The sequence below is a fragment of the Chelonia mydas genome, chromosome 6 (genome assembly GCF_015237465.2).
Source record: "Chelonia mydas isolate rCheMyd1 chromosome 6, rCheMyd1.pri.v2, whole genome shotgun sequence".
In the NCBI taxonomy this organism is placed as follows: domain Eukaryota; kingdom Metazoa; phylum Chordata; order Testudines; family Cheloniidae; genus Chelonia; species Chelonia mydas.
In genome coordinates this window covers 52137555-52163795 of record NC_051246.2, presented here as the reverse complement: position 1 = coordinate 52163795, position 26241 = coordinate 52137555, and the positions used below count along the sequence as shown (strand labels likewise).

The following is a 26241-nucleotide window of genomic DNA, read 5'->3' as shown; positions in this document are numbered from 1 at the left end:
ACATTATCTGTAGCAGAGTAGTTCACTTTCTGAACCTGTTTTTTGCAAAGAACAGGTTCCTGTGTATGAGAAATGTAAATGGGACATTAATATCAGTTGAGGCTTTAGCTGGGATCACAAAAGTCCTTTAATGTAGTATTCCATGCTGGATGTTAAAGTCTTGGAGATGTAGTTTTTTAAACACTGGGTGACCCATCAAAATCAGATTAATTTCTTTTTTGGCAAATATGATTCTTTTTCTTCAAGTTTTACCACCAAAGGCTGCTGTCCTGCTACTTTTTTGGCCGTTTTTCTTCAGTTCATTAAATGTTCTTATCTTTTCATCAGATACATTATGCTGCTTGCTCCATACATTATTTATAGAATCATTTTTAATTAGAGCCAGAATACGATATTGGTGCAATTTCAACCAGCTTGATAGTGATAGCAATTATATTTGTGTTTGTATGCACTCTAATTACATATGACACACAATACAGGTTTCAGAGTAGCAATACAGGTTAAAGTTTCAGTGAAAGCCAGAAAACTAATTAGCTGAGGCCATGCTTTTTGCCATACACAAATATTTATCTGATCCAGAAGAGCTATGTTAAAGACGTGATTCCCATTAAAAGAGCCACATTAGAAAAAGGTTAGCTGATCAAATGACGTTGTTAAAAAGGAGTAAATTGTGGTCACCTTAACTTTCCTCCTAAGGATCACAGAGGAGTGCTTGCAGTTGGGGAAGGCTGTCTAAGTGAGCTCTAACTGTGTGATTTGTCACATTCTGGAGTGCAGTTCAGACCAGTGAGAGATTGTGTCACTGTATTACAACCATGAGTGCCCCAAAATGCTTCTGCTCCCTGCCTGTGGGGGGGGACACACAACCAGCATGCACTTCATGCTCTGTATACTGTACACCTGACTCAACACTTTGAATCCAACAGCCTGTCAGCAGTTATCACAAACATGCTCATGTCTTACCAGACTTGGTTAATATTAGCAGTGACCCCAACACACTCCCAGTCCCCAGTGTTCCCAAAACCATGGGCTCTGCAGTGTGCAGCCCTCTCCTGGACAGCTCAGAGAAATAATAGTTTGCTTATTCCTTTAAAGAGACAAAAGCACATTGTAGCTTTCTAACTTACAACTGGGTCAGATGCACCCTTCCTTGTAAACACTCCACTGCATAGTAAAAATAAAACAAATTTATTAACACTAGGACATAGGTTAAGTGATGCCAAGAAATAGAAGTAGAGAAGGTTACAAGCAAGTAGAAGTGAAAAAGCACATCTAAAAGTCTAAAGCTTAATCCAGCAAGGTACAGGGTTTGTTTAAGATGGTTTCTCTCCCTCTCTCTCACCCTCTCACCAATCTTCCTTCTTCCCACCCCTGGCTTTCCCTCAGTTAGGATCTTCCACAGAAATACAAGGTGCTGGCTTCCCTTGTCTTACTAAATGAAATATCTGTATAGGCTTCTTACCTATATTCCATTTCCAGAGTTTTAAAACTCCTCCCACCCCCATTAAAGGACCCATCTTCCTCAGCTTGCAAGAGCTCTGTTGCCTTATGTTGGTCTAATGATAGATAACTTGGGGGTTCTCTGCCCGTCTCTGTATAGTTCAGTAAACCTTTGAAAAGCATCTCTCTCAAAGTTCATTGACCTTGCTTCAAGAGGAAGGATAACCTCATGCTCTTCTTCCCTTGTGGTCTTCCCATAGCCCTGCTAATTTATATGTAAATTGGGCTTCCACTGTTTTGATCACACCTTGCTTAATTTCTTTGGAGACAGATGACATGACAGGTTTCAGGGTGGTAGCCGTGTTAGTCTGTATCAGCAAAAACAATGAGGAGTCCTTGTGGCACTTTAGAGACTAGCAAATTTATTTGGGCATAAGCTTTCGTGGGCTAAACCCACTCCATGCATCAGATGACGTGACATTCCCTCCTGTCTCCGAGAGACCAGTTTCTCCCTTTGGGTAAAAGACTGTAAAGCATAATATTAATAAGCATTCATCATCCCTTACGTAGAGTTAGTACATACAGTTCACATTATTAATCAGTAGTGTGTCATAAGGTTTCATAAAGGATCAGTGCACTTTTATAATACAATAATATTGTATAAGTCAGTTGATTCTATTGTTTATCACTTTGAGGTTCAGCTCTCTGTCTTTATAAGTCAATGTATATTTTGAAAAGTAAAATGGAGACCAGGCTTCTCTCTCCTGCTGAGTGTAGATGCCAAGCTGTCTCCTCCCATGCTTGCTAACCTGATAGCTTTGTTTACCTAATATGTAAATAGACCTTCATTGTCTTTGCCCGATGTCCGGACTGCTCAGAGAAGCAGACTTACTCCTTTGTCTAGGGCAGACTTGTTTACTAGCTGCCCCTGATATGCCTGGTTTAAACACATTTTAGTCGTAGTTCTACCATATATCCATAACTCACAATACCCATTGCGTACATACGTCATGCAAGAATATTAATGATTAGTGAGTTTTCCAATGACATGACATCTTTTAGATACCTATAATGAGTGTGTCAGGCCTGACGAGTTACTGATCAGAGTAGTGAGCTACAAATGAGCCTCTGTGACACAGTGATACTTAAGTGGTCAAAAGAAAAGGAGTACTTGTAGCACCTTAGAGACTAATAAATTTATTTGAGCATAAGCTTTCGTGAGCTACAGCTCACTTCAAGTCCTCGTTTTCTTTTTGCGAATACAGACTAGCACAGCTGCTACTCTGAAACCTGTTAAATGGTCAAGTTGACTGAGATACATTTAGGACTTACTTGATCCTCCTTTCCAAGTTTGGCACTCCCATGCATATGTGGGTTTAGAAATCCTAGGAAAAAGGCCAGGTTGTACTTAATTGTGTGTTGTTGTTGTTTTAACTTTGTCATTAAATGGCTAACCCATCTTTGTAGGTGCCAACACAAGAAAGTGTATCATCTAGTTGATAAAAGATCTGCATGCATGCAAGATTTCATAAAAATCTCTCAACTAGTCTGGACTTTGCAATACCCAGGATTCACAGTCAAATTTGGCCTGTGTAGCTGTAATGCTCTTGTCTTCAACTTGCTTTCAGCTTTTTGCTGTGAGAATCCCCATTTAAAACCATTTGTCTAAATTACTTTTGATTTAGCAATACTTTATAGACAAGCAGAACTGTCCAGGTGACATAACTGAACTGAGTGGCTTTCCTAATCGTCTTCAGAAATGCAGTATGCTGTGAGTGCACAGCAGTCATGAAATTATTGTTGGACCTGAGGTTATTCCACACCACACTCCTTGATAGCGCTTGAGTACTGTTCAGTTTAAGCTTTCACCATATAAAAGGCCGTAGCTCCACTACTCTTAGTGGAGCTTTGCTGAATTATAACAACTGAGAATTTGACCGATTATCTATTCAGAAGTGTTTGTAAAATGTGGTGTTAGGATTCAAATGGCGTCAAATAGTGGGCCTGATTCTGATTCATTTTACCAGTTTTTACACTGCTGTACCTTTGCTGCGTTCGATGGAATGGCTCCTGATTTATACCAGTGTAAATGGTTACAGAATTGTGCCCATTGTTTTGAAGACAAGGAAGGAAGGAGGAGATGGATGGGTATTGTGTCGTTCACTATATGGCTGATTTGAAATGGTTTCCTATTTCGTATGTTAAAACAAATAGGGACCTTGTTTGGAACTTGAGACTGAGATTCAGGACACATGAATTCACTTCTTCACTCTGCCACTTCCTCTGTGACCTTGCATAACAATTGCTTGTACTGTCTGTTTCAGTTTTGTCTATTTGTAAAACGGGGATATACTTAATGACTGACACAAAATTAGAGGGAGGACATAAAACTAGATGTTTGCAAAATGCTGTGATCCTTTTGTAGAAAAGGATCTGTGTAAGTGGCGGAATGTCATCTGGAAGTTTGAAAATGACTGCTGTTCCCCTGTCCGTGAAAGAAAAAGGGAATGATGGATGAACAGTTTAGAAGTCAGTCTGACTGCACAGTAACAGCTGTTCAGAGATCAGGAAAGGTTACATAATCAGGCAAAGGGATACATACGAACACATGTGAATAGCCTTTCTTCCTCTTCTAGAGAGGCACTTCTAGACAGAGAAGAAAATTGAACACCTGGTGAGTTTTGAAATGGAAAGAGTTTAATGGCGACAGGGATGTGGCAGATACAAAGCTGATTGTTAGAACATATGTCACATGAACTGAAGTGAATCATCGACTGTGGGTTGAAGGAATCTTGTACTTGAATTCTGCTACATAGTCACATGGCTACATTCAGGGTGGAGTAGGACAGTTGTTCAGATCTTGATATTTACAAAGTCAACATTCATCCCCAGTAGTGTCTGAGATGCTGCTTTAGTTATTTCCTTTTTGGAGAATAGGGAAATAATGCAGAATTACTACTGTAGGTAAGTGTTGACTCCTTAATAGCAACTATTGTAAGTGCGTTAGCCAACAAAGCTATTGCTTATTCCCTTTAATGGGTCTTTATTTCTTGGATTTTGACCAAGACTGTTTGTTTATTTTCTATTTGGATTCAGCATTTCGTGATCTTATAAAAGTTCAAGAACGTCACAGCCCTTTTGTGATAGACACACTGTATATAATAACCCTCTTTAGATGTAAAATAGTTATCACTCAGTTGGGTGACTTGTTGCTGATTCAACCCCCATTTTCAGGTATAGAGTCATCCAAGCACCAAGATAAGCTGGCTATTTTCTGTCTCTGTACTACAAAAACAGATAACGTGTACAGTTGAAACACCAGTACTGTACATGGTAAGAACTTTTCCTTTAACCAGTGGCAGCTTCTAGGTGGCTGGTAAGAGAATGAGAGTAGGCTATTTTTAGTTATTTGTGGTGTAATGAAGCAAAAAGCTTTTCAATGACAGCAATGGCTGTACGGATTATTTCAGCCTTATTCAACTGTTGTGTGAGAGGTTCTTTTTTTGTATTTTAGTGGGGGAAAAGTTTACTATTAACCATAACGTAGTGAACAACTTAGTGGGAAAGAATCCAGGGTTGTCAGAAATTCTGCCCTAATTTATCCCGTCCTTTAAGCTGACACTTTGATAAGCACAAGCTGAAAACAAATGTTTCCAAAAATGGCTTGACAGATGTAGGTATTCTGCGAACTCCATTCCTCAAGCTGATATAAATGTAATAGAAGGTGAGATCATTTCACTTTTACAAAGGAGCTTTTACAAATCCTCACCATCTCCTGTTCTCTTGGGTAAGTATTGCCCTGAGATAATTTCACATTGTATTTGATGATTTAACGCTACAGGTCTAGGATCTCAAAGGTACCTGAAGCTCTTGCTCCTTTGTAAACTATGGGCTAGATCTTGCTTGTCTCAGTCATGCAAGTAATCCCAAAAGGGCTATTCCTTAAGGATCAAGATGTAACCCCATAGCTATTATGTGCTGAGCCTCAGAATTATTAAAAAGTAGTGTGCCATAGAACTTCACTTCCTTTGTGACTTGGAAGAACTGGTGCATATAAACTGAGCTGCCAGTTAGTGAGCAACCAAAATAAAAAAAGGAAGGATAACAGAGCACAAAATGAACTTTGTGTTCTGTTGCTTGCAGTTATTTGACATTTCATAGTACAACTGTAAATGTGCTGCATCTTTTGTAAAAGTAATAATGTCTTAGTAATACAAGACCTTTTCAGTACTTAATTTAATTTTGCAAGTTTGAGAGAGATGAGTGGGTTTTTGTGTGTATATACTAACAAGACTTTAATGTCATATACATTTTTAATATTGAAGATTTGAATTAGATATGAATGGAATTATGTACTCCTAATCCATATGGGAGTCCATTTGTATGGATGGTGAAACTGCACATACCTTCCAGAAAGATTTATTTAGGACTGAACTGCAGTAGATTTAGAACCTTACTAGTGTTTTCTGGCTGGATAAGGACCACATTGGAATCCAAGGAATCAATGCAAAGTTTTCCATTGTGTTTTAATGGGATTTGGTTCAGGAATAAAGGCACTTAATGCTCTGTCTCTTAATGCTCATATACATTGAGCAAACATTACAAAATAGTGCTGAAACTGTTAACTAACCTGCAGTGGATTTTTCAGTATCACATTGTGGGAAGAGAGCAAAAGCTCCATCCTTCACCTGCTAAGTTAACTTTAAGGCAGTCATAAAACCCCCGTCCCTTTCTTATGTTACTGTACAGGTACAAAATACCAGTCATATAACTGGTTAAAAATGTTGGTCAGAATTTGTTATTTAGTTTCAAATTATATCAAGTAAGGTATTGAAATACTTAATAGTGTCCTAGAAGACTTACCCCCTGTTTTATGAATGAAGAGTAAAGAATAGCAAGTGAAATACTCAATGCAGAACAAAACAAAACAAAAATAAAAGTGAGATGCAAGAGCCAGAAAATTCATGTTTAAGCCAAGGCAAATCTTCCTGTTTTTGTTCCTTTGTTGGTTTTATTAAAAAAGAAAAAAAAACCCACACAACCTCTCAAAGCTCAAATATATCTTGCAACATTTCAGCCCTGAGCTAAATTGTTTTTATGGTCTAAATATAAAACTCCTGAAGCAAACGTTTACAAGAGAAGTATTGGCTTAAGCAGCAGCCATGTTTAAAATCTTTTTTTTTCGTTGGATGAAGAAGGTAAAAACGATAAGAATAAAAGTATACCTTGGGATCCCTAAGTTGTAATCAGCACACTCTCTTTTCATAACTTTCTCAGAAGACCATTAAACCAATTTCCTCCTAAATTATCCCAGTATTTTAGTGGACATCGTTAGTAGCATTTTTTGTAAGCGACCTAAGATTGGAAATAAAATTGCAATCCAGCTAATTTCTGGAAATTCTCCTTCCTGTTCTGAATACCTACAGCAGATATCCAAAGAGCTGCTTTTGTGGAAAGGAGCTAATTGTTAATGCTTCTGTAGGTTCAGCAAAAAGAAAGATGCAGGCATGACTCCATCTTGGAAGTATCCTGAAAGTGACGCACCGTAAGCCTACGGAACTACGGGATGGGGGGTGTTTCAGAACCTGAGCTGTAGCTTCAAAGCATTGTTTGTGCAGCTATTTTTTGGAGTGCTAGCTCAAGCCCCGCTAGCCCAAGTCTGGTGTTAACCCAGGCTGAGAGGCTCTCCACTGCAGGCTAGACAAATGTGCCCTAAGTGTTGAATGCTTTAGCGTTTGGGGCCTTATAATCCTGAAATAATAAGCAAAGCATAGCTTTCTGACTGAAGATAAAGGGCCAAATTCTGCCATCGGTTATATTTACACAGTAAGCCCAATTACTTGGGAGCTGAGCATTAGTAACTGAGGACATAATTTGATCCACAGTCAGTATTTACAAGAGTAACTCAGAGTTGTCTTGAGTTTTTTCTGTGATGTTATTTGAACACACTGGTTTATCTAGTTTTTAAATATTAATGCACTTAATCTGACAGTTTTATGGACAAAAGATACATAGCATATGTATGAATAGGAGCCATGTGTGTTTCACTACTAAGATATTGCACAGCAAATCCAGCAGTATGTCCTCTGCATCTCTGCCTAAAGCAGCATGGGCTAGCAGAGACTTTTGGCAGAGCTGGACTTGTGAAAGGGTTTCCCCAGTTTTAGGCTTTGAGAATCACAACTTATCACATATCCACCAGTGCAAACCTAAGGTAATTCCATTGCTGTGTGCTTTAAAATGTCACTTGTTCTGACTCCAGATTTACACCTATGTAGGAAAAATCAAAATCTGGACCAATCTTTATATTGTTGGAGTCATGTCAATGAATGAGTTTTTCAATACATACTATCAAATACCGTCCTCATGGTTTCTGAAGACAGTAAGCAGCAATCAAAGTCAGTGTAACTGGCTGTTCAGAAAGAAGACAATACTAGGAGTAGTAATTAAATACATTCCTAAGTGAATGTATTCAGTACAGTTAACAATCAAGTGATCGAATGATCCCATTCACTAATGAACAGAGGAAAGGAATTTTTGGATACAGATAAGTCAATAAAAGTTAAAACGATTTTCCTTTTATCTTATGACATTTTAAAATTCATATCTTTGCATCATGATCCCATTTCTTGCAAATGTTTTTTTGACCAGTCTTATATTTAGTTTTATCAATATCACCCTTTCAAAATTTTATTTGCTCACAGGGGTGTATTTTGGGGTGGGGAAGAGGGAGGAAGGAAACAGGCAAGTAAAATCTTATTAGTTCTTTACATTCTCGTCAGGCCTCACAGAAAAGGTTGGGTAGTGACTTTTATGCTGGTGCTGCTATGTTGTCGTCATGACGACTTGTGAAGAAAAGAATCAAGAAATTTAATGTACTGATCCTGTTCTGTCAGCTGCAGGGAAACCCTGTTAAACTTTCATGGCTTGAGTAATTTATTCAATTTTAGCATCCCCATTTCTCAGAAATCTAACTCTTTTCTGATTGGCCTCCAATTTATTAATTAATGTATTGATTGCATCCCTGCTTCATAAAACACAGCAGGAAGGGATGGAGAGCCCAGGAAACTCATGGAGTTCAAACTTTAAAACAAACATTCCCTTCTGGTGAACAGGTTTGAGGGCCATGGAAAGGGCCTGGTGCATGGCCAGCTAGCCCTTGGGACTGCAGAAATCTTGGGGAAAGGATGCTTCTGCTCCACAGAGGGGCTGCTTCATGGCACCATGGTTCCCCGAGAGGTCATGCTGGCATTGGCTTCGCTGTCCATGCCTGCCAAAGATCCACCATGTCAGAGAGGGTGCAGATGTAGCTTGGGAGTTAGTCATTCTGAGTAGCATTTATTTTTGTTCGACTGTTAGTAGAGAGCCAGGGTAGTGTTGTTCCTTGAATCTCACTACTCTAACCTGAGTGGAGGTATAGGGCTTCTGTGAGTTGCCATGGAGGGAGAAGCATATTCTTTCTACTCTTTCTGCCTGTGGTAAATGGAGGGGAATGCCCGGTCTGAAAAGTAAACTTGAGAGATTCCCAAACAGAAGTCTATAGATGAAATCGAGGCTCCAGTGAAATCAATGGGGTTGTGCCATTGATTTTAATGGGGCCAGGATTTCACCCGATGTGTTGGCGAGCTGCTGGAGTCAAGTTGTTTTTGGCTAGTTGAGCCAGTTATGTCCCACGCCACTTCTTAGAATAGCCCCGTTGATAAGGAATTCACCATTTACAAATATAGAATAGTTCCTGTAGCAAGCACTTAACATAACAGAGCAGCTGCCATTTAAAAACACACAGCAAACGCTTTCCTGCGACTTTGTGGGAGGATTATTTTTAGTCATTCATTTCTCAAATTGGCTCTTACACGCTGGGGGAGAAGGGGAATTTGCGATATGTTTGTAGACCACATAAATGGTGTTTAGTACAATTGATCATGTTACTTTGACACTGTCACTTGCAATTTAGTGCTAAAAAATCTCCCAAAACAGCGTCTCAGAGTAATCTGTTTGAATGCAGTTATTACCTGTTACAAACAACCCTCCTCTATGGTTTCCATAGAGCCATGCTGATCTGAAGTACTAGCATTTGAAAGAGATTTTTTCCTCTCTGTTGATTTTATATATATATATATAAAATATGAAAAAAATGAATTCAGTCTTAACTATCCAAGTACCAGGAAAAGTGGATCATCTAGAATAGCTAATTCAGCCCTGGCATAGCCGGGGAGAGATGAACATTTCTGCCTTGACTGAATGTGGCTAATGGTCATTCAATAACACCAAGATGTCTCTGGATTCTTGCTTTAGAGGTCATGTGAAATAAAGGTTTGCCTTTTGGATGGGGGGAAAAAGGTCTAGCAAACCTCTTCAATATATGTTTAACTTTAAGCATGAGTAGTTCCATTAGCTTCAATGGGACCTACTCTTGCTGAAAATTAAGCATATGCTTAAGTGCTTTGCTAGATTGGGATCTTAGGGTAGTCTTCACTGTTTAGGATTATTTTTCAAGACTCTCTTTTACAGCAATGTAATTTCTAAATGATCAAGAGCTGCTTCTGCCCCCAGCCACCTGCAGTAAGTTGCTGTTGCTACAGCCTAGAGCTGTGAGATACAATGTGTGATGAAGATGAAACCACTGCTCTTGTATGTGATAATGGCTCTGGGCTTTGCAAAGCTGGATTTGCAGGGGATGATGCGCCAAGGGCTGTTTTTCCATCGATCGTTGGACGTCCTCGACACCAGGTCAGTTTGTTCCAAAAGGACAAAGGTTTTATTTCTCTTTTACTGCCCTTGAAAACTGTGTTAGGTATGATATAAGCATAATGTAGGTCTGAGCCTGTAGTTCTTTTGTAAAAAAATTATTGTATTCATGTTTTTTCCCTCAAAATCAGGGAGAACAGAAAAAAAAAAGACAATAACTTACGGAATGGGAAAGGAAAGGAAGGCAAGGGGGCAGGGAAGGAAAAGGAAAGACATATCTTGGTTTTCATCCACTAGGAATTAATCAAAGTTTTCTAAAAAGTTAGACCAAAGTTTTTCAGACTTGTCTGAGATCCCTCCTCTCCAATGATCCAGTTCTAAGGGAGACCAAACTTTCACAAGTTTCCATGGGACACTGGTGCGTTTAGAAACTGAAGATTTGAGTTGTATGGTTTTATGGGACTAAGCTATCTTGCCCTTGTTGGAATGTTTTTGCCAGTTCTCTGGAAAAGGTATTGCTGGGCTGTAAAGTCAATTATTGGTCTGCAGGAGAATTCTGGTGGCCCTTTCAATGGTATTCATGTGCACGAGTGAAACTGCAACTGGTGCTTCAATGTTATGAAGAGTGGTGATCTCTTCAAAGTGATCTCTTGAAGTGATCTCTTCAAAATTTCATTGTAAATATTTTCAGCTTTATAAAACTGCATACCTGCCAGTCAGTAAACGAAAGATCCATCTAATCTCACAATTTACCATTGTTATTTAACATGACGTTGATAGTCCTTTTTTTGCCTCCCATTATAAAACTGTCTGAACCCTGGGACCTTAAATCCTAGATTCGGTGACTAGTGAACCTTCTATGAGGGTAAACAACTAATGATCCTTAGCTGATAGAGGACTATTAGCATAAAAAAAATATATTGCTGGGAGACCATAAATACTACTAGCAACCAAATTTATAGTAGAGGTAAGGTCCATTTATCGTTGCATTAAGCACTGGTAGAGACAATTAAGTTTCCAATTAAAGTCCTTAATAACATCCCTTTATCAATCCGAGCAGGGCTGATAAGCGTAATTTTGTGGCTAGCAGCTTCTTTTAACTGCTTAAATGTCCTCTCTATATATTTTAAAAGAAAATATCTGTATTTGCAACAATTTAATAATTTTCAAAATTGAGTGCTTGCCACAAAATGTAGAATATATTCTTCTACTTGTCAAAAGTGGTTTACTTATTTCAGTAAAAGAATGCATGGAATTCAAGGTCAGGATGTTAGATTCCTGAAAACTAAAATGTGTCTTGGTAGCTATAAGTAAAACATGATGACTGAAAACCTGCAATACCGTATGCACAAAACATGGTATATTATTTAGCTATTTGTCTTGCACACTGAGTTTTATTAATCATTAGAGTTAGCATGTAGTTTTAAGTTACACAAATGCATGCAGCTCAATGAGTACATTTCCTAAATCATGAAATTAATGAATATCCAGCTACACATGGAACAGATTTTGATGGCAGTTGAATAATATTGTCCCAAATATGCTGTTCACATTACCTTAGGCAAATAAGATACAGTGGCTATTACAATCAAGACAAATTCAAAAAGACTATCCAGGGTTGGATACAGCCCCATGTAAATAATATGTCTGAAAGTATTTCTAAAAACTTCCTTTTAAATATGTTGTATAAATGTTTCATCTCTCTTGGTGTGTGGATAAGGGCCTTTTCAACAAGAGAGAAACAGGGGTAATGATGAAACTGACTTTACACAAAGCACTGCCAAATGCACACAGAAAAAGTGGAAAATAGAGAAATATTCTTTCCTCTCTGGCTTTTCAGTTATAGCTTTTTGCAATAACTAAGGATGATAACTACAGTAGGTACAACATTTTCAGACAAAAATGTGATTTTTTTTCAAGATGTGTCCCTTTAAAATACACAATACAAAACTAATTTTTTGACAACTACATTTTCCAGGGTGTTATGGTAGGAATGGGTCAAAAAGACAGTTACGTTGGGGATGAAGCCCAGAGTAAAAGAGGGATCCTGACACTGAAGTACCCCATTGAGCATGGGATCATCACTAACTGGGATGACATGGAAAAGGTGAGTGTTTTTCTTCATTTCATTTTGTCTGAGGCATTATTAATTTTGTTTGGGAAGCACCCACAATGTGTGGCAGAAAGAAGGCACAATCCCTGCCTCCATAAAAGAACAGACACAAAGAACTTATGGGGAAGGTTGTACAATACATTAGTGGAACAGTCAAGGTGGTGATTGGTCTTGTCTTGGCAATAATAAGGCGGTCATAGGTTGCTGAGGCTTTTTAATTTTTCCAAGTAGTGCATATAAAATTATTCCTCAGCTTTGATAGTGTGATCTAGAAATACACTGACTTTATCTGCTGCATTTACAGAGTGCTGGGACCAGTTTTGAAGTCCTAACTTAGACAAAGCTGCTTTTTTACATCTATTGGAATTTGGTCAAAGTAAAAGTTTTAGATTGGGATCCCAGAATCCAAATGAAGAAACCTTAAAACATTCTTCCTTAACCTAGAAACACAAAAATAGAAGACAGAAAGGACCAATCCTTTCTCCTGGCCTCACAGGCAAGAAAACACAAAAGGATGTCTTTGCCTTGTATTTATATGTTGCTCTCTCAGTGCTTCGGATGATGTAGGCAAAATATATTGGGGAATTCCAAATATTAGAGCAGAAAAGATGGAAATTGTTCTTAAATCCCACACTGGCCTCTGAGCACAGGTTTATTCCCTATAGAACGTTTTTCTGTTGAGGACTCCAGTTTAGCCATAAATATCCCAAGGTGATAATGCTTCTTTATTTCCTATCAAGTAAGATTTTCCTGGCATTTATCTAATGGGCTTTATAACTCTTCCATGGAGTATCCATTAAAGGAAGGTCCTAAAGTGGGCACAGATATTGAGCTGTGCTGCTGGAGAACACATTGGAGAGACAAGGGTCACCAAAGCCTTGAAGGACTGTCAAAGCTTGCATTGCTAAATATAGATAGCACTGTCCACCATGAGGGATCTCAAAGTGCTTTACGGATTATGTGGCAAATAAACTCCAGTTACTGTAGAATTAATGACAATTCAATTCTAAGTTCAGGTCCAGGTTTAGTCATCTGATTTTCAAAGATGATGGAAATCGTTGGACTTCATTTATAGAGCCTACATGAGCTAGGACTCGTGATCCCCATGGATGGGGACACTTAGGCTACCATAGAAGCCATGGAGCAGCTTTGCAGTCTGGAATGAAGAATTCCTTCCCTCATATAACTGTCCAATTCTTAAGTCGGCTACTGCATCTGGATTTTAATGGGCACAGCCACTTAATAAGGATGATAGGCTGCCTATCTGTGGTATCCCAAGTAAAAAGATTCTATGGTATAGAATTTGGCCCCAGATCTACTCTGTTATACTCCTGCAAACCCATTGATTTCAGCTCAAAATAACAGCAAAATTTGTCCTGTCCTGCATATGTTTTTGTGCAAGTATATTTAAAATTCATTGAAACTGTATTTGAAATGACAAATGCCTCTTTCAACACAACTTTGACCCACCAAGAAAGGAAGCAGTCAGCAAAATGTTGCCCTAAACTGTCTTTTCATTTTAGATTTGGCATCACTCTTTCTATAATGAACTTCGTGTTGCCCCAGAAGAGCATCCTGTGCTGCTGACTGAGGCCCCCTTAAATCCTAAGGCTAACAGGGAAAAAATGACTCAGGTAACAATTTGGATATTGTTGTGTTAATGCTGTGCTGCACGGGTTGTTTCAGCATAGGAGCCAAAAGTTAAACGGTCCTAGATACGCTACTTCCCCCTTCTTCCTGTAGGGAGTGCCTCCATGATAGGATCAATGGCCATTGGTTGGGACATGTGGAAAAGCTTGTTTTTCTGCTGCCTATGCTGTTCCTCTTCTGTGGATAAGAAGAAAATGTTTACTTATTACGTTTGGAAGTGATTCATATTTCTCAAGTGCCTTACAAACCCTAAGTGATCTTCCCTCACAAGGGTGGTTTGTTGCATTGTCCCATTTTTCTCCTGGGGAATGTGAGGCAAGGAGGTTAGGCCCCACATTCTCAAAATAGTCTCTCATTTTAGATGCCTGGCTCTGGACAACTGTAGTCTGATATTCAGTAGGGCTGGGATGTCGAACCTCTTGTTGCCTTCAGCAGGAGTTGTGAGTGCTCAGCACTTCTGAAACTCAGACCTTTAAGTGTCTGGTTTTGGGCACGTAGAAACTGAAGCATGTACTTGTTAAGGATGTAGGACTGGACATCTGGAGAATTTGTGTAATCAGCTGGTTGGTGTGTTATGTGTCATTCTGCGTCCAAATCACAGAGGATGTGAGTTTGTTATTGATCCCTCTATAGAGTTTGGCTCTTTAGCTCCAGCTGTAGAGACTCATTGCTTTCTCCTCTGCGGGTTGTCAGGTCAAACCCCAATGTACCAGAGAAGATGCAGCTGTCATGTAAGTGGGGACTTGCCTAGGATTCAAATTGCTTTAGGCCTTATGCACTCAGGTTGAGCTTTCTCCATCCAGAGGAAATATGTAATTCACTGCTTAGTGCATGATTTGTGTTTCCCCATCTCCACAGATGACGTGAGTCTGCTACAACTGGAGTTAAAGAGCCAGACTCTGTAGCTGGGACTGTAGAGACTTAAACCTTTAACTCTGCTGGAGGTCTCCAGTTCAATCCCCGGTGTTGGCCAAGACGGCAGTCATCACACACACATCCACATGATGTAATGAGTTAATATTCATATTTGAATATGCAGTATGTTGTTTGCATTAATTCCCTTCCAACCAAATCCATTCCTTGGCTCCACATCAAACCATGATTTTCTCTACTTTTTCTCTAGCTCTTGCTTCAAATTCTCCCTCTACTCCCTCTAATCCTGCCCCCTGCATGATTCCCAACCTATCTGCCCACTGCCATGTGGCTGGAGCGATACCCTACATATTGGGTGAGGCATTACTCCAGCCATATGGTAAATGTGGGTGTTGGGGACTAGGCTCTAAGCATTGACACACAGCCTAGGGTATCTTGCCTGCAACTCTGCAGTGGTATCGATGAAACAGCGTCTCAGGAACCAGGGACAGAGTGTTCAAAAATGGGACTCTCCCTGCCAGTTTGGGGATTTAATAGGTCTAGAGGCATCCAAACTTAGATGGCACTTCTGAAAATTTTTCTGTTGTATGACATGCCTCCCAGGCCATCTAGCAGATTGGCGTCAGAGCCTGATCTAGAACTCAGGGGTCTGTGTCTTCTAGAGCACCACTCCATCCAGAAGGCCATACTGCTTCCCTCAAAAATTGGAGTGTGGAGTCACCAGTACTAAACACAATTATAGTACTGTTTATACATATATACATATGTATAAACAGTACTATACATATGTATATATGTATAAACAGTACTATATACTATATATACTATAGTACTATATATATATCTATATATTATAGATATATACATGCTCAGCACCAAGAAAAAATTGACATGGATTTGCATTTCCCTTCATGCACATTTTTGGTATGCATTTAATATGACCCTTATGTGTGTAATGACAATGTAAATGAGTTAATTAAGCAATAAGAACTGAGATGAGCCCCTTACTGGGGGGCAATACAAAGAAAGGGGTATTGCAAAGCACATGATGAAGATAGCTGCTTTCAACAACCAGACAATTGTTGCTTTCACAGCAAGACAAGGTAGTGTGTGTCTGCCATTATGCAGTGATAATAAATTCAATTTTAAAATAAAAAAAAAGATTATCACTTATTACATTAAGTCATTAATTGGAAATGAAATGCCAGTAATTAAAATATAGTGTGTCATTGAAAGGAACAAGTCCTTTTTCTTAAACCGTAGTCTCTTTGCAGAGATGCTAACATATGAAATCAAGAGTCTAAATTTAACCCATCTGTCTTCATTGGCTCCCACTGGTGTAGATGCAAGTTCAGGAGGGAAGTTGTAATGATGAAAAGTGGCCATAACATTCCCTACACTAGGGGGGACAAATTGCTCTCAGGAGCATGGGAAGCACTGACTGGGAAAGGGATGCACCCATGTTATCAGTGCTTGCCCCAAACAGCCTTCACTAGCAGAGATCCTAGCGAGGCCAGTTGGAAACTAAAGATGCTCCACCTGGTGCAAACCTGAGGGAGAACCTGTGGTATGTACATAGACGCATAGTTTCTAAGATGCAAATGGCACATTAGGTACCTAAGTGTCATTTATGCCTTTGAAGATCTGCCCTGGAACATAGAAGGTTCTCTGATACTATAGCAATGGGTATGTCTGCTATAGGTACTTATAGGAGAACTTCACCTGTGTTTCCCTCTAATCCTCCTCCAGGGCAAGGGGCTAGGTTACCGCAGAGATGGAAGTGTGGTTTACATCTCCGTGTGCCTGCCACACTGAATAGGGCCCAATATGGGCCTAAGCCAAATCCTAGTGAGATCAGTTGGAAGACTCAGTTGATTTAATTGAACTTTGGATCAAACCCTAAGCAAAGTACAGTGTGCTCCCCCCCCCCCCCCCGGTAAAACTGGATCAGGAGAGAACTCAAGAACACTGCAAGTGTAGCTAATAAAGGAGGAGGTGCTCTCAGTTTGTAGGAAAGGGATGGTAAGTGCATTGCTTTAGGGACATTCTTTGCCAGTGTTTGAAGAAATGGTATCATTTGTCTCGGGGGCCTCGGGGTCTAATACCTCAGGGGAGGTGGTGGCAGCTGGGAAGGTTTTATCAGAGTGGGGAGGTAGACAGTGAGTCATTCTTGTTTAGTGATTAGAGCAGGGACTAGGAGTCAGGACTCCTGGGTTCCATTCCCATTATGCCCCTAACTTCTTTTGTCAGTTTGGAGAGAGAAGGTGGGTGAGGTAATATATTTTAATGGACCAGCGTCTGTTGGTGAGAAAGACAAGCTTTCGAGATCCACAGAGCTTGTCTCTTTCACCAAGAGAAGTTGTCCACTAAAAGATATTACCTCACCCACCTTGTTTCTTTAATATCCTGGGACCAACATGGCTACAATTACATTTGTGAGTTTGGGAAAGTTAGTTCCCCATTCTTTGCCTGAGTTTCCCTATCCATAAATTGTATATAACAACACCCACTTCACTGGGATGATGTGCAGCTTAATAGAGCTTTAAAATCATCAGAGGAAGTGGCCATAGAAGTGTATATTGTTTATAACTCTTTGCTATTGCAAGTTCTTGAGAAACAAGTGTGGAAAGCAAAGGAAATTTGTGATATTTTTAATGGTGCTTTGACACCAGGATGAGGGCAGATGCATAGGGTTTAATGGTTAAAAAAAAAAACAAAATCCCAAACCCAGACTTTTAAATACAAAAGGAACATTAAAATGCAAGAGAAACAATATAAAATGTATGTAATTTATTTTCCTTTTTGTTTTAGACTAGTGGGTGAACTTTACCAACAAGATGTATCTTATTTATGTGAAGAGTAATATTACTGGGAAAAGTACATCATTAAATAATATTTCTTTCCAGCTGAAAATGCTTGACACAACAATAATTAACTTTTAAGTTCAAACACGTATTATTTACATTGTGTTCTAAATCCTATTTATAATCTGAATATATTTTAAAGTGATAAAATATACATGTTACGGTTATTTTTTTCCTTTGGGTTGACACAGAATTTTGTTTACACAGCAGTGAATGGATGAAATTAATTTTAGTAGTTTGTTGGGGAGATGAGTTATCTGGGTATAAATCTGCACTAGCAAGTGATCTATAAGTTAAGGAAAGACTTATTGTCTCTTCAAATGCTCCTGATTGTATAGCCTAAAGATTCGTAAACTCTTAATTGCAGATCATGTTTGAGACATTCAATGTACCTGCTATGTATGTAGCAATTCAGGCAGTTCTATCTCTATATGCATCTGGTCGAACCACTGGTGAGTTTCTGTGGGTGTCAGTCTTACTGTCTGTCTCTCTCATGTATGCTGATATAGACACACTATATATGTTCTGTCAAGAATCTATAGCCATCTAGGAACTGCATGCTTGCCCTATACTGTACAAGCATATCATGCCCCTGGCCATTACAAGAATAGAACTCTTCTCTTTCTGTTCCAAAACTACTAGCCCTCTACCTATTCATGTATAGGAGAATTTCTCTGAGGAGCCTATAACCTATGTTTATATTAGAGAAAGACGATATAATTTGAGACTCCACTTAACTGCACATCAGATAAAAGAAGCAAACACTTAACCAACTCATGTTCCAAATCCCCACTTTATTTATTTCCATGTTATCTTTACCATTAAACATGTTCCTGACAAAAGAATACTATTGAATCATTATAAGAAAATATCCTGTTTAAACATTATACTTGTCAATTATCTAACTCAGAGTCTGCTGTGAAGAGATAATTAGCATTAGCAGAGAAATCCCTCATGACAACCATTTAATACCTGATCAAGTATTAAGGCCATAAATTATATTTCAGGAACACTGAGGCCTTGGTACATTTTGAAAAAAATTGAAAATACCATCTGGCTTTACAGCCTGGTGCCTCAGTCTAGTTCAGGGGTGCGTAAACTACAGCCTGTGGGCAGGATCCGGCCCACCAGCCATGTAAATCCGGTACTCAAGCTCCTGCTGGGAACTGGGGTCTGGAGCTTGCCCTGCTCCGGCCCTCCAGCTGGGGAAGCAGCGGCCTGGCCCCCCTCCAGCTCCTATGCCTAGGGACAGCCGGGGGCTCTGCTCTGCATGTTGCCCCCACCCCAAGCATTGACCCCACAGCTCCCATTGGCTGGGAACCGCAGCCAATGGGAGCTGCAGGGGCAGTGCCTACAGACAGAGCAGAGTGCAGAGCCACCTGGCCACGCCTCCACATAGGAGCCGGGGAAGGGACATGCTGCTGCTTTTGGGAGCTGCTTGAGGTAAGCGCCGTCCAGAGCCTGCACTCCGAGACCCTCCCCATTCCCCAACCCCCTGTCCCAGCCCTGATCCCCCTCCCACCCTCTGAACCCCTCGATCCCAGACTGGAGTACCCCAAACTACTCATCCCCAGCCCCACCCCGGAGCCCGCACCCCAATCTCCAGTCTGGAGCCCCCTCCCACACCCCGAACTCATTTCTGGCTCCACCCCGAAGCCCGTACTCAAACCAGAGCCCTCACCCCCTCCTGCACGCCAACCCCAATGTTGTGAGCATTTATGGCCCGCCATACAATTTCAATTCCCAGATGTGGCCCTTGGGCCAAAAAGTTTGCCCAGCCCGTGTCTAGTTTGTGAAAAGAGATCACCCGTTTATGAGAATCAACCTTTGTGGCAAATTGTTGATTCCTTTAAAAGGCTCCATTCTGTGTGTATTTAATATTGGAAACTTTCATCCACTTTTCAATGGAAAAGATGTTCTTCACTTCCTGCCCTAAAGTGCAGCAACGCTACACAGTGCAGTGCACTGCACTGTTAAACAGTTGCTGTGTTCAACCCTGAGGAGGCTGTATTTTAATTGTTGATGAGATGATCTCTGTGTTCAATTTTACATCATTTTTAGTCCATATAGTGCTCTGAGTCTTTTGAGATGAAGAGCTCTGTATAAATGTAACATCATTATCATTCGCATCAGTTGAGAGAGAACAATACAGTACAATTGCAGAGTGCTTCATGCTTTTGCCAAAGGCAGTTGCTTCTTCGTGCATGCTAACAATTTCCACCACACACAAGCAGAGCTCCACTTATAATGAAGACAAAAGGGGTTATCATATGAACATCTCCTAAAAAGTCCTTTTATTATTGTTTCAGCTTTCTCTTTAGAATGTGCAGAAGTTGTGGGTTCTGTGTTGGCTGAGAATGCCAAGCTTTTCCTTTTCTTTCCCAGGAATCGTTCTGGACTCTGGGGATGGTGTCACACACAATGTACCCATCTATGAGGGTTACGCTTTGCCCCATGCCATCATGAGGCTGGACCTGGCAGGGAGAGACCTCACCGATTATCTCATGAAAATTCTCACAGAAAGAGGCTATTCTTTCGTCACCACTGGTAATAAGATGCCTTCCATATGCAACTTACATGGGCACACTAACTCTTTTTGGTGTCATATTGGACTGCCAGTGTGTATGTGATTTGCTACACCAAAGCTGCATTGCAAGGTACAACCCTCGATAGGCCAGAGACATAGACAGTGTGAGCTAGTGGGCGTCTTCCATCTCTAAGGTCCAGAATGCTGGTGCTTTGCAGGCTGAGTAGGAAGTGTACAACATAAATAAGCTGTTCTTTTTTTCTGTTGTTTTTTTTTGTCCATGTGTTGTCACAGCCATTTTGCTCCCAAGGGGAACTAGTATATGGCAATATTTTTACTATTGTGTTTTGGCTAGTGATGTTTGTTGGAGGTTTGGTGGCACAAACATGAATTAATCTGCACAGTACCCCTAGAAGGAAGTATGACACAATCAGCATGATTTTACAGATGGGGAAACTGGGGCATGGAAATGTTAAGCAATTTCCTGGAGGCCACACATTGGGCAATGTCAGAACTACAACTAGAGCCCTGACATTGGTCAATGTCAGAACTACAACTAGAGCCCAACAGTCCCTATGTCACAAGTCTGTGATTAATCCACTAGACTCTACTGCATCCCTGCACGCATGCACACACATGTGCGCGCACACACACCACGTGTGATGGAATCTGTCCCGAGTGTGTCTTCTGGCTGCCATATTGAATGTTGATAAAAGATATAATTAATGTGATCCTTTTTTTAAAATAACATTTCTTTCTTCTTTTTGTTGGGTGTTTGTAGCGGAGCGTGAGATTGTGCGGGACATAAAGGAGAAGCTTTGCTACGTGGCTTTGGATTTTGAAAATGAAATGGCAACAGCTGCTTCTTCCTCTTCTCTCGAGAAGAGTTATGAACTTCCTGATGGGCAAGTCATCACCATTGGGAATGAAAGATTCCGATGCCCAGAAACTCTCTTCCAACCTTCATTCATAGGTGGGCCTGGGCGGTGTTTGCAAAGGGCTTGGCTGAACTGGAAAATAATGTTGTGTTTAACTGTAAGGGAAACATTAAAATATAGATACTTTTATGTCCTGAGAACCTGTAGCTTCTATTGACTCCATCAGGAGTTGGGTTTGCTCAGCCCCTCTGATATATGGGGAGGTTACTCTTTGGAGAATGTAGACAGATCTGGTGGTTTTGCTATATATTAATTTGCCTATCAGGCTAGAAAGTACCAGGGTTCTAAGACAGTGATTTTTCATGTTTGTGTCAAATACCTGTATCAGTTCACCAGACTAAGACCAAAGCCTACCAGCCAGTACTTTAGTACCATGAGAAGATACTGCTTCCAGTTCAGACTGATTGATATCAGTACAGCTGTACATTAGTGCTAAGTGAGATAAATATCTGAGAATGTAAGAAAAAATATTTCTCATCCAGATGCTGCCTCTGCTCCACAATCAGTTCCCTAGTCTTCAGCTCAGCAAGCTATAGAGTATAAAACCCATGTATTATTATTTTCCAGTAGTTTATCTACAACCCTTTGTAGAGTCAAAATCCACCTTCAGTGTATGGTAGTTCAAGCTTTCCTTCCATTGACTTCAGCAACGAGGACTGAGTAATGACAGCAGGACTGGCCCTTAGTCAGTTCAGTCCTGCTTCCCTGGAAGTGGTAAAACTCTCACTGATTTCTATCTACAAGTCTGTCCATTGAAGCACCTGTATAGCGCCCATCTCGGTGTCTGAGCCCCTGTCCTGGAGCAGGAGCAGGCCTCTGTGGAAATTCTGTTTTATAGATGTGGAAACTGGGATGTGGAAAGGTTAAGGGATTTGAGGATACACAGTAGCAGAACCACCACTGGTGCCTAGCAGTTCTTGGGCACACAAGTCTGTGTCAGAATGAGAGTTCTGAATTATTTGAAAGCATGATTTTGTGTAAATTGTACTCTGTCACAGGGAAACTCCTTGTGTCTCTTCTGGGGGAAAGATATCACCACCATAAGTGGGCTTTACTGTGTTTTCATGTTACCTAGTTATTCAAACTGGCTTATAAGAATTGTTTTATCCAGCTGGAGTTGGGAGTGGGTCTTACTTCTTTCTAATACCAATATACTTGACCACAGGAACAGCAGACTATTGTGGGAACAGCTCAAACTGCTCTTTTTTTTGTTTGCTAAATAATGGCATCAATTTATGCTTGAGGCAATCTAAATCCCAAGCATTAGAACACAGTAGGAGAGAATCTTTCTTCTTTTCAAGTCTATTTTATGTCTGCCATTTGAAATCCTGTTCCCACCTGGAGTTGACAGGGAAGGTAAAAAATTGCACTTATCTTTATCTCTCCCCCACCCCCCCCTTCCAGCATCTCATAGCTTGTTCCTGGAATTTTCTTAAGGGGGCTATGTCAGCAAATACAGTATGTTTAGGGACCATTGACCCTGATCTGTATGAGTCATCCTTCCATGTTGACAGTAGTAAAGAAATAGGTGAAATGGATTGCTAAACATATGCATGTAATGTATTAAAATATTATTTTCAAACAGGAATGGAATCTGCAGGTGTTCATGAAACCACTTATAACAGCATTATGAAATGTGATATTGACATCCGTAAGGATCTCTATGCTAATAATGTGCTCTCTGGGGGAACAACAATGTACCCTGGTATTGGTGATCGCATGCAGAAAGAGATCACAGCTTTGGCTCCAAGTACTATGAAGATTAAGGTAATCCTAGCACTTTATACAGATTTTTTTTTCGAGTTTCTTTTGTTAAGAAATCAGACCACAAGAGAACAAGTGTGTAGTGCTTAGAACAGAAGGCTGGAAGCTACTGCAGCTGATTCTGTTCCTGGCTGTGCCATGGATTTTTGTGACCTTGGGCAAGTCATCTAACCTTTCTTCCTTATTTTATCAATGTCACTCAGGATTCAGAGACTGATTTGTCAGATATTGGCATAAAAATGGTAATTGAAACTGTGTGAGTGAATGAGGTCTCCTAAAGACAGTGTAAAGAGGGAGCCAACAACGGAGCCCTCTGTGACTCTAATGGAAATTGAAATAGGAGAAGAGAGAACCCATCAAAAGAGAGACTGTGAATAAACAACCAAAGAGGTAGAAGGAGAACCAGGAGAGGATGGAGCTGCAAAAACCAAAGGAGGATTGGGGTCTAGGACCGTATCAGATGGGAGGCTCCCAGAGCTCGGGCTGCAGCCCGAGCCTGAATGTCTGCACCACAATTAAACAGCCCCTTAGCACAAGCCCGATGAGACTAAGTCAGCTGACATGGGCCAGCTGTGGGTGTCTAATTGCTGTGTAGACATATGCTAAGAGACCAAAGAGAGTCTGCTAAGCCAGTGACCGTGCCTCCAACTGAGGAACTCCAGACTAGAAGGAAATGACCCAGGGGAAAACATAATTTGAGGTAGCTCAGTAACAGGGCTGGACACTTTAATAAACCGCTAGGGCCCTGGGTCAGGACTTGATGGCATAGGTAGGCCCAGGTTCCTCTATCTTGCACTGTTCCCCACCCCTCCACCCACTCCTTTGTAGTGACCCATCTCTGGAGGAGCAATTGGAGCATGAGGGGTGATTGAGGCTGCAGTCTGAGCTCCCTCTGGGATGACCGGATTGGCAGAAACCATGAGGCCACTAGGCCAGCTGTCATCAGACTTTTCCGCTACGTGCCCCAAAGAATGTACAATCTAAATAGACAAGACAGATAACTGGTGGGAGGGGAAATAGGGGCACATAGAAGTGAAGAAACTTGCCCATGGTAACACAGCAGCTCAGGGGCGGAGCTGTGAATTGAACCCAGGTCAAGCAGTAAGTCCAGGTCCATGTCTACTAGATCACACTGAGAAGAGATGAGCAATTAACTTTGACTTGGGTGAGGGTGCCAAAAATTATTCTCAGATATTAAAGCTCTGGGGACCAACTCTGGGTTTGTTAAACAGCAACAAAACCCCCCACAAGATGCTGCCCAAATCAAACACTCATTAAATCAAACTTTTCTGGTAACTTTCTCATGAAATAGGAATAATTACAACTAGCAGCACAACTCTCTAGCCTTAATCTAATTAAATATGCATCTCATTTAAATCTTAATGAACAACTAGGGCCAAGATTTTCAAAAGTTACTAGTGATTTGGGGGGGCCCAACTGGAGACACCTTATTAGGGCCTGATTTTCCAAAAGTGCTGAGCACCTGCCCTCTGAGACCCCTTTAAAGTGTCTCAAATTGGGCACCCAAACACAATCATTTTTGAAAATCTAAAAGTATATGGGGCCCAATCCTGTGAGGTTCTGTGCAATCTCAACTTACTTGAAAGTCAGTTAGTTAAGTATATTGGCCCACATGCATCCAAAGAACGTTAATGCACTACAACACACCTTAATGAAAAGGCCATCTAGGGATTTTAGCTGGGACACAGGGTTGTGAGTTCAATCCTTGAGGGGGCCATTTGGGATCTGGGGCAAAAACTGGGGATTGGTCCTGCTTTGAGCAGGGGGCTGCACTAGATGACCTCCTGAGGTCCCTTCCAACCCTGATATTCTATGATTCTATGACACCCAGGTACATGCATAGCAAGTGGTTGTTTTTCATCTAGATAACATGTAATAAACAGCTGATGAGCACTTTCTTGGCTTCAATGTGGATCAAGTTACTAAAAACCCCTGGCAATCTGCAGATAGCTGACTGTTTTGGTCCTTGCCCGTTTTTCATTACCATCTTCAGGTCTGATTCAGAATAATGCTGAGTATGTGCCACTCCATTGGCTTCCTCTCAGGATCTGGCCCATATAGTCAGGAGCCAAATTGTTACATTGAAATAATTCTGACTGCAGCTGCAAGGCTGAAGAGATGACTGGCTTTTTAGCTGTTGGATGTTTTATTTCAATGGTATTGCACTGCTGTAATGGAGAACTGGCTTTGACCTAGTAAATTTGCACAGACGAGATGTTGTTGTGTGAGCTACTCATTACTCTGCTCGTAAAATGTTATACTTCTCTCCCCTTCTAGATGATCGCACCACCAGAACGTAAGTACTCCGTCTGGATTGGGGGCTCGATCTTGGCTTCTCTGTCTACCTTCCAGCAAATGTGGATCAGCAAAGATGAATATGAGGAAGCTGGTCCTTCTATTGTCCATCGCAAATGCTTTTGAGTACGCTCATGATGTGCCATCAATGATAAGTAACAGTGGTTCTCTACACCACATCCCCCCTTGTGGGCAGTACATGCTTTAGATTTCCTTCCACCGCTTATTAAAACACAATAAATGGTTATCATGCTGATTAGTATATTGTTTGTCTTGTTTTTGAATGAGGAAAAGACACTGTAATTTAACATGCAATTGACAGATGCCTTCCAAGAGTAATTATAGCAATAAAACAATCAATTCTGTAGAAATTTTCCTTCATGAATCTCAGAGCATTTTACAAACATTCACAAGTTAAGCCTCACAAAATTGCTGTGGTGCTGATCAGTAGTATTACCCTCTTTTACTAATGGAGAATCTGAACTGCACAAAAATTAAATGATTTCTCCAATCTCATATAGGTTGAAATTCTCCCCTTGTGCAGAGACCCATCACAAAGTCTATGCACCCTGTAAGCCTTATTTGAGTATTATGTGGTGCATAGCTTTTTTGCTGTCCCTCTGTATAGGGATGAATTTCCCCACAGTGAGAAAGTGGCAGACACAGCAAATTTAGATGGGTCCTAAAGTGCAAAGTCCTTTGTGCAGAAGTTGCATATAATCTTTTCCTTTGCTTCCCATGATTGTGTGGCAGGAACCCATGCTATCAGCCACAAGTGTCAACAAACTGTAGTGCTTTGGTGCTGTAATTACATGTACCAGATTAATTTACCTGTCATACATTGTTCTGCTTAAATGTCTTTTTTTAATCAGTTAATTGATTTTAATTAACTTGCTATCACTGTCCTTTTTATGCCAAAGAAATTAATACTAAGTAAATAACAAGCCTTTCAAATGTGTTATCAAACTCTTCTGGTTTAATGGATCAATAAAAGTGTAATTATCCATGCTAAAGTGATTTACATTAATTATATAGTAACCAATTAGTATAAACATATACTAATAAGTA

At 40.4% G+C, this 26241-nt stretch overlaps 1 protein-coding gene across 3 annotated transcripts; it reads left to right on the top strand.

Annotated features, from left to right (window-relative positions):
- The first annotated feature begins 5113 nt into the window (after positions 1–5113).
- Positions 5114–25432, top strand: LOC102931639 (actin, aortic smooth muscle). Of its 3 annotated transcripts, none has more exons than XM_037899998.1 (9): positions 5114–5227; positions 9952–10170; positions 12107–12235; positions 13765–13875; positions 17996–18080; positions 20014–20175; positions 20937–21128; positions 22679–22860; positions 25156–25432. In XM_037899998.1, exons 2-9 carry the CDS (start codon positions 10042–10044, stop codon positions 25297–25299), a joined length of 1134 nt encoding a protein of 377 aa, XP_037755926.1. In that variant the 5' UTR covers positions 5114–5227; positions 9952–10041; the 3' UTR covers positions 25300–25432. The 3 variants fall into 3 exon arrangements, with proteins under 3 accessions (XP_037755926.1, XP_007068018.1, XP_043405974.1); XM_007067956.3 differs by having other exon boundaries at positions 5156–5227; positions 9994–10170; XM_043550039.1 differs by lacking the exon at positions 25156–25432 and having other exon boundaries at positions 5156–5227; positions 9994–10170; positions 22679–22962.
- Positions 25433–26241: the final 809 nt, after the last annotated feature.